Source organism: Branchiostoma lanceolatum, chromosome 19 (assembly GCF_035083965.1).
Source record: "Branchiostoma lanceolatum isolate klBraLanc5 chromosome 19, klBraLanc5.hap2, whole genome shotgun sequence".
Lineage (NCBI taxonomy): Eukaryota > Metazoa > Chordata > Leptocardii > Amphioxiformes > Branchiostomatidae > Branchiostoma > Branchiostoma lanceolatum.
In genome coordinates this window covers 12136965-12146235 of record NC_089740.1, presented here as the reverse complement: position 1 = coordinate 12146235, position 9271 = coordinate 12136965, and the positions used below count along the sequence as shown (strand labels likewise).

The following is a 9271-nucleotide window of genomic DNA, read 5'->3' as shown; positions in this document are numbered from 1 at the left end:
TTGACAGTGTTTCCCCCAGTACCGAGAGATCACTGTATGGCATCCCCCCTCAACTGAAGAAAAAAATTGTCACATACAATTATAGCTTGAGAACCATACACAGGTCTCAAATCTACTAGAACAAAGAGCTGCTAGCAATCATAAAGGTCTCTTTCTCATAAACTATGATAAATCAAACACAGTAATTATCCACTACATAGAAGAGGATGGTGTTATCAATAAATACAGGCTGCAAGGATGTTATGTCACACACAGCTATTGACTATCAACCTCACTTGCAGAAGAGACACCTATTGAGTAGGATGCGAAGTACAGTGTAGGTAATACATTTGCAAAGTTGTTTGAAGCGAAGGGATTTTTGTAAGCTAACGGACGATCGTACAGGATATATGAATCGAAGCAAAGGCTAGTTACAAACCACCCCAAATTACTCCCCTTTTCAGATATTTCACTTGTTAAAACCCAGATAAATGCAGTCAAAATGTTTCTGCTATAACATGGAGTTATTTTTTTGCACTATTCTCGCTTTATGCACATTTTTACATGAGTTTTTTGCATGCAACTAGGAAGTGTCTATTACAGTATGTCCAATTACAATCCTTTTTTTCTAATATCCAATTGCTCGTTTACACTAAAGAATATAATATGTCAAATAACCTAAGACACGACAGTAAGCAGAACACTGTGGCTTAAGGTATGACTGAAATAGCCGAAGTCAGGTAATACGTAATACATGCCTATGTCAAGATATCATTGTTTTTTCTGTTTTTTAAGAAATGATTCCATCACTGCTGGTCTCATTATTGATGAATGTGCACACAAAGTCTCCATTCACAACTTTGAAATTCCCGCGTACTCCGTCTAAAGCTTCTGGATCTTCTCTCCAACAACGACCGGGTTATTCTTGCGGATCTGCTCCTGTCCAGCTGCCTTGTAGTCAAACGTACAATCGTGTTTGTCGGAATACCGGTGAAGCCCGCAGTATAAACCACCGCAGCGACACGAAAAACCTGAAACACAAGGGAAACACTTGGCTGTTATCTTTCATTTAAAAAGAAATTACCTTCAATAACAGTTTCAACAGGAACTTTAACAGTACCGACACAAATACATGTGTATATACATATACAGTATACATATATATGTCAGAACAGAGATTGTGATCTGACAGAATCGCTGATTCTACTGGTAGAGATCCTGATCTGAGTACTACATGTACTAGTACAGTACTAGCATTCCCACTAGGATGCTAAGAATGTATTAGGGTAGTCTCCTATTTATAACTCCTAAATTTCAAGCCAGTCCAATGATATAAAGTGACATGAATCAAAGTTAAAAAGTTCTGTCTTTCAAGCAAATATCCACATGGACAGAAACATTTACAGTCTATGATCAGGATCTCAACTGGTAGAATCGTCAAATATACTGGCAGAGATCCGGATCAAGATCTCTGTCGACATAGACTCCGATCACCATCTCTACTGGAGATTCTGTCAAACTACAATCTCTACCTTGTAATATATATCATATACATCATATACAGCACATATGATGATATCTTTTCATTCTGCAGTGTAGCAACAAACAATTTATGGGGTCTACATCAGCGATGCTAAATTTTCAAAGTTTCAAATTAGTCGTCTTTATACCGGGACATAATTTTATTCTAGCATGCATCTGTTTTTAAAACAATGACCTGATATTTACCTGTAAGTCCTACTTTCTTCCGGCACGTGAAACAGCGATTTTTCTTGGATTTGCCTTTCTGTGAATCGGGACTATTCTGTGACCTGTCTGACTGATCGTCTTCTTGTAAGGTCGTACTGTCGGCTGCGTTCGTTGTTGTTGGTGCCACGGCGCCCTCTACCTCTGCCTGTGCCTCCGCTGCCTGTGGACTCGTAGACGAATCGGCAGCGTCGTCCCAGACTGGCGACGGTTCTTCATGGGGCACATTGTTGCTGGAAGTGCTACTGCTGTTACCTGTGTGTGCAACACAGTGCAAGGTACCAGTGTTAAAGTGGGTTTGTACATACATGGATATGTAATGAATAGTAATGGCATTTTCCAAACAACACCAAACACGTTTTTTGATTCACCAATCACTTACAGCAAAATTCTTTGTAATTCGTAACGTTCTACATCCATGCAACTCCCACATACAGCAAATGTGAAACTATTACATGAAACTCACAATGCATAACAGCATTGTTACACAAGAGAGATTTCAATTTGTGCTGTATGGCAGTTCCGGAACATGTTGTGAAACATAACATGAAGTGTGAATGGGATGAGCTTTACTGGTAGACAGTTACATAAGAATAGATGCAATGGTGGTAACTACATGTACCAATACCTCTTTCATAACATCGCTATAAGAATGCAAGGACAAAATTACACAACTGGAGCTCGGATGTGATACTGAAGAGAGTCACTAGAGGAGCCAAAATCGAACCGTTTCTTTGATAGGTCTAAAACTTACCAGCTTATGGTAGCAATCCACGCACGGCTTCTTTTCATCTATACTGTTAAACCACAACAAAAGCACAAATACTACCACAAACATGACTTTCACGGCAAAGGTAACAATATTAAACTAGTTCTGAAGTCGTTACCTGCTGGGCTTATCCTTCCAGAGTTGGGGGAGTTTTGTTTTCTCCTGAGAGTGTCCTTATAGCACTTGGAACACATGCCGTCATTGGCTGAAGTGCCGTAGAACCCACAGCCATTCCGACAAAGTGTGGGATTGGCCTGTGCTTGATCCATTCTCAAACCTGCTGGGAAATTTGGGATAAGCTGTCAATCACTTGGTTTGTTACCATATACGGTTGTCTCCTCCCATATTTGGAACTCTCTCCTTCCATATTTGGCACTCCAAGAGTGACCTGCAGTATCATACTACAAAATATACTTGTATCTGTTCAACAGTTTTGACTAAACATTTCTTCTTATCTAAACAGTTGTGTTGTAGATTTCACTTTCAACAGTTGTTTAGTACATTTTCAATTTTCTGCTTGAAAATTTCAAGTCAATCTAGCTTGATAGTTGAAATTCATGAAAGCACTGAAATTAATATATGATACATTTGTACAAGAGCACGAAAAACATGTCCTCGTCCCATGAACTGAAACATTAATCACATTTCACGATAACATCACTTGTATTATATAACCCATAAATTCAGAATCCTCTCAAGATATTCTTGCAAGATATGGTTGGGACTGAGTCACTGAGAACAAGACTTCAATTGGGTGAAACTGAGAAATTGTAAAATATAAATTTGGTATAGCGAGCGCTTTCTTGAATTATCACACCATTCACAGTTTGACTTTCACACATGTCCCCAATAAAGAAGGGATATGGAATGACATCTTTTATTCTATTCACTGAAATTGGTGACAGTGAAAATCATTTGTATGAGACTTCTAACTGTGGGAACTATGGCTTTGTTCATTAACAAAATTATTGTACCAACTGTTAACGTATCCCTCCCTCCCCCTACCTTTTTCTACATGCAAATTCCCAAGTGTTTTGTGCTATGTACTGGGACTATAATTACTGTCCTTTTACGCCTGCTGACATAACAGATACTGTACATCCTGAAATATTTGTGGTATTTCTAAATTTGAAGGTTACCCCTCACCAACACACTCACAACACCTGCGTTCAAATTGTGTTCTTACTGCAGTAATATTGCTTCAAATTCAACTGCGAATGGAAAAGATATCACAAACTCTTGTGTAGTTGTGTTCACTTTGCAATGAAATAAAGATGCCACAAAAATAAGCGAATTTACAGTATAGATGTATATGGCTAAATTTGATTGATCAAGATAGAAAATGTGATATATGAATTATGGATTATGTCTGAAACACAAGACAGTTATCTAGAGCAGCAAGGCTACGATCTAGAATTTTAATACGCTCATCTACATGACTGACGGTGACCATACAACTGGTGCATAACGTTGGTTCACAGATGCCCTTATTCAAGGCTGTAGCAACAGCTGACAACCATACCATTTAAAACCATTGAACAAAAGGGTGGTTTTAGTTTTTAATTTTTACTATAAAAAAAATAACTTCCTCTGGGATCGAAATACTGGGTGCATATGCATTTTGCTGCACCTAGGCTAAAGATGAATTGAAGCGGTGTACCTAATTTTTGTACTGCACTGGTGCACCTACACAGACAGTAGATATTTGTCCAGGGTTACCCGTATCTCCAAAATATTGTACTGTACACAGCATATTATTACATTCAATTGTCAGAATAAATACGAAAACCGTTGTTGTATTATATGTTGTACTTGTTTAATATTAGCTATAGAATTTCATATTCAAGTGCTGACGTCAGTAAGGTTTGTAATTATGTTTTGCTGAAAATCTACTTCATTCTATGCTGTGCACCCCATATTTGTTCTGTGCACCTGAATTTTGGGGTTCACCAGTGCACCTACTAAAAAACGATTTTTTTGCCCCGGTTCTTGAGTTGCCTAGTGGCAGTTACATGTACGAAAACAACATATACCATCGGGTCTTTGGTTGGCCGCCCTTCAGTTACATAAGCATGCTCGCAAAATGCTAAAAATAAGATACCTTTTAAGTCCTGTAGCTACATAAACGTACGTCAAACCATCATTGTGGGTGCCGGGTGTACGTACACAGTTATGCAATGTTTGCAGTCAGAATTTTACTCTTTGTTGTATAAGGTATTTGACTTAATAAGTTACATTGTAGCAGGGTATGCATGTAAGGACTTTAACAATTGTTGAATACAATATGTAGTCTATTTGGGGTTTAGAATCTATAAAGTATTATCAAGCGAGACTAGAATAGAGTATTTTTGCCCTCTTTTGTCGAGTTCGCCACTTCATTTTTATTCTATTTGACGAAAATTCAGCACCTTGATACATGCACAATTCAGGACATGTAGCAACCCTAAAACACTCATATATTTTTGGCATCAAGAATTGAAGAAAGTCTTTTCTGTGACTACGATTAGTCGTACATACTAGTAACAACCTGCCCCCCCCCATTTCCTGCTTTCTCAACTACTTCTGCTTTTCTTTCAATGCTAAATTCAATACAGTTATGATATAAACAATACTACATACATCAGTTGAGATCTTATATAGTTTCTACTTCAATATGCATGCTTTAAAAGGGAAAACTGGGGACAATACTTCGAAAAAATGACCTCTGAAAAAACAAATAAATTATTTCCCAATAGGACATAGTACACTGGGCTGAACTCACGTATAGTCACGTCTGGCGTTTTATCTATCAATTAATTTTCATAAAATTTTTAGGACGTTAGACGAAGAATCATATTTTTTACTCCGAGTATGTCCTAAAATCGCTCAAATTTAAAGTCCCGAGACACCGACAAAACATCTGTGTTGTGTTGTCTTCATTTTACATCGCCCCCACGTAACAACCATATAAAAACCAAGAAATTAAGAGATCGATCTGCTAAAATGAGAACATTTTACGTTTTAGATGTATCAGCTACCTAAAAACGAAGCATCGTAGCGACTTTCGGTAGAGTCAGGGGAAGGCCGTTGCTCTAAAAAAACAACATCCGATTTTTTTTGGAATTTTGTTACAATCTAACAATCCCCGTTCTACAGAACGGCTAGAACCTGTTTTTCTCTTTTCAATTCTACAAAATTTGACCCAAAAATGTGACAGGATTCACGTAGGTAAAGTTTGTAGACCAAAGGCGAGTCTTGTATACTAGGAAGAGTGTATATCCGGTGTAAAACGATCATGATTCACGATATTATAGAATGACTAAGCTACAAATTGGAGGTTGTGGGGAGGGAGGGGGGTCATCCGGATGTGTTTAGACATATTCAACAAAAAATACATCCCGAAAAAAACGACATAAACCAACACTACATCGCCACAACACCCCTTACGTGCCTTAATCGTAGTATAAACTGGCTTACCTGCTATCTGGATCCTTTAGAATTGGATAATATACGCTAGAAACTCAAGAAAACGTAGGAAAAGATTTAACAACAACCCTCCGTCTTTCCTTTGCAACGTAGTCCTGCCGACGTACAAGCTATTTCTGGGTAGTCACGTGACCGGATCCTTGGCGCTGATTGGCTAAGGCTGGAATTCCTGTGTATTACGTCATGCTATGACGAGTCGTGAGTATGAGGCGATTTGCCCCAAACAGCTGCAAGGCTTTTTACCGATTCCGGAACTTTCTTAAACAATTAAAAAAAGTTGTAGGAAACTTTATCTATTCAGTGCATTTAACTCTGAAGGAAAATTCACGTAGCTCTTCATTTTTTCCATCAGGTTCTTATTTGTTTGTTTATTTAATTGAGAAAATTCACCAAATTTGGTGGACTTTCCAAGCATTTACCATCCGCCGTTCAATTCATTTTCTCATTTCGGCAATGTATAGATGTCATAAATGGCAACGATGTCCTTTGGTATATCATTACGCAACCGTGCGAGTAGCGGGCAGACTATAATATAATTGACTTCTTATCGGTGCCGGCAATTCAAAAGATCCACCCGTTACGTAAGATAACGTCAAAATGAGAAACTTCGAAAAAGAAATCGTTTGTAAATCTGAAAATAAAATCTCAATTTCACCATTTGCATGAAAAATGGCTGCTGGAATGGTCTGTGTTGGTGCGTTGCTGATTGCTCATCGCGTGAAGAACATTTATTGCAAACCAATGACCGTGAGATAAAAGTCGCTGTCACATCCGTACGTATAGTGAGTCGTCGCCCGATTTTTTGCACCTTCAGCGACTATGCCAGACCCGACAATAACAAGGATATACGACGATCTTTTCGGTCACGAGACAACTAGATCTTGTATTACTCATCCACGGCTGCCTCTGAGCTTGCAGTCACTATCATAAAATCTATAACTAAATTTGATATATCGTATGACGAATGAGACCAGCCTGTACTCACACAGTTTCACATGTCACGTGTGTTTATGCAGCAGTTAGATTTATATCTTTGACCGTGGCAGCTGCAGTTTATATCTACAAACTTGTCACAAGACAGCCGAATTTTGCAGGACGAACCTACGACTGTCGGATGACCGTGACGTCCTGTAGTAAACCTATAGGAACGACGAACGTGACTGCCGGGCCCTTAATCATATTGAATGAACGCGTGAGGTCCAAAGTCCGATAACTGTCACGATACGATGAGCGTTATATTGAATCGCGTGCACTAAAAAAAGAAAAGATGGCTGACATTTTACTTTTGAATTAAAAAAAAGTTTAAAAAAAAAACGACAAAAAAGGCAAACGGAAATTCCACAGCAAATGGGAATGAAATCATAAAAATGTGAAAACAAGTTAATTTGCTAGTAGTTTTGATAAATTCTTGATATTCTGGTCTTTCAACGAAGGGTATTCCATCCCTATTATGCTAGATTCATATAAACATGCATCTGCATTACTTTGGTGGTACATGTATTATATAAAGTTCAATAATATATATAATGCGGTATTAGGTTACCTGATGAGTAATCCATCAAGCTCCTGCAATATGGTTAGCATTCATATTTTGATAGGTGGCGCTTCTATCTGACGGCTGTTACGCGCCGATTTGAGGCACAAGACATGGTCACGTAAAAACTCAATAGATCTCGCACGAAAGGCCAAATCATGCATATAACTGTGTCCCTGTAATGTCAAGAAGCTGTCTAAGCTCCTGCGATACACTTGGAGATCCAAATATAATTTTCGAACGAGATTTGCACACTCAAAGTTGGCCCCAAATGAGCCTTCTTGTGTTAAATTCTGTCGTAGATTTCGCACTGCATGGGGGTTTCCGTGCTACCGTTTCAGCATTATCAGGCGTAATTTACTTCCGGGTCGTAGCAGAAGGGCTTGCGGCCGAACACGGAAGTGTGGTCAATCTTCACGTTCTATCCAAAGATATGTTAGAATACTTTTCTTATTTTAGAATTTGTCATGCAGTGCAAATAAACAAATGTAACCGGCTCCTTACTGGGCGCCCAGTACGGAACAGACGACACCTACCGGGCATACGTCACCTAAAAGTGTCTGTGCTCGCTGCGGTAAGCTTGTACGTATATGCTCAGAAGCAGTTGAGACATAGGGGGCTGAGTTCCGGTAAAAGTTGGAGAAGCCCAAAGAAGACGGTGGCTTCGGCACTCTGGAGGCAACCTTCATGAAAGCAGACCCAATTCTAAAATGAAAGAATTTTCCGTTTGACGTCCGTGCCTATATGGGTGTACACACGCCCTTGAAAAAGCAAGGTTGAAATTGGGTCTATGGAATGACCCAATTCTAAAATCAAAACTTTTACGTTTGACGCCCGTGCCTATATGGGTGTACACACGACCTTGAGAAGCCAAGGTTGACATTGGGTCAATGGTATGACCCAATTCTAAAATGAAAACTTTTCCATTTGACGCCCGTGCCTATATGGGTGTACACAGGCCCTTGAGAATGCAAGGTTGAAATTGGGTCAATGGATTGACCCAATTCTAAAATCAAAACTTTTCCGTCCTACGTCCGTGCCTATATGAGTGTACGCACGCCCTTGAGAAGGCAAGGTTGACATTGGGTCAATGGAATGACCCAATTCAAAAAAAGGAAAACTTTTCCGTTTGCCGTCCGTGACTATATGGGTGTACACACGCCCTCGAGAGGGCAAGGTTGAAATTGGGTCAATGGAATGACCCAATTCTAAAATGAAAACATTCCGTTTGACGTCCGTACCTATATGGGTGTACACACTACATTGAGAAGCCAAAGTTGAAATTAGGTCCATGGAATGAACCAATTCTAAAATCAGAGACTTTTCTGTCCTACGCCGTGCTTATGTTGGTGTACACACGCCCTTGAGAAGCCAAGGTTGAAATTGAGTCAATGGAATGACCCAATTCTAAAATGAAGTACTTCTACATTTGACGTCCGTGTCTATATGGGTGTACACACACCCTTGACATGCCAAGGTTGAAATTGGGTCAATGGAATGACCCAATTCTAAAATAAAAACTTTTCCGTTCGACGTCTGTGCCCATATGGGTGTACACACGGCCTTGAAAAGGCAAGGTTGACATTTGGTCAATGGAATGACCCAATATTCTATAATGAAAACTTTTTCCGTTCGACGTCCGTGCCTATATGAGTGTACACACGCCCTTAAAAAGGCAAGGTTGAAATTGGGTCAATGGAATGAACCAAAATTCTATAATGAAAACTTTTCCTTCCTACGTCCGTGCCTATGTTGGTGTACACACGCCATTGAGAGGG

At 39.3% G+C, this 9271-nt stretch overlaps 1 protein-coding gene across 1 annotated transcript; it reads right to left on the bottom strand.

The window, feature by feature from the left end:
* Positions 1-315: 315 nt before the first annotated feature.
* On the bottom strand, positions 316-6065 carry LOC136425110 (AN1-type zinc finger protein 6-like). The gene is made up of 4 exons (XM_066413901.1): positions 5951-6065; positions 2613-2771; positions 1708-1980; positions 316-1010 (listed from the first exon to the last, which is right to left on the bottom strand). The coding sequence occupies exons 2-4, from the start codon at positions 2761-2763 to the stop codon at positions 862-864; spliced, it is 573 nt and encodes a 190-aa protein (XP_066269998.1). The 5' UTR covers positions 2764-2771; positions 5951-6065; the 3' UTR covers positions 316-861.
* Positions 6066-9271: the final 3206 nt, after the last annotated feature.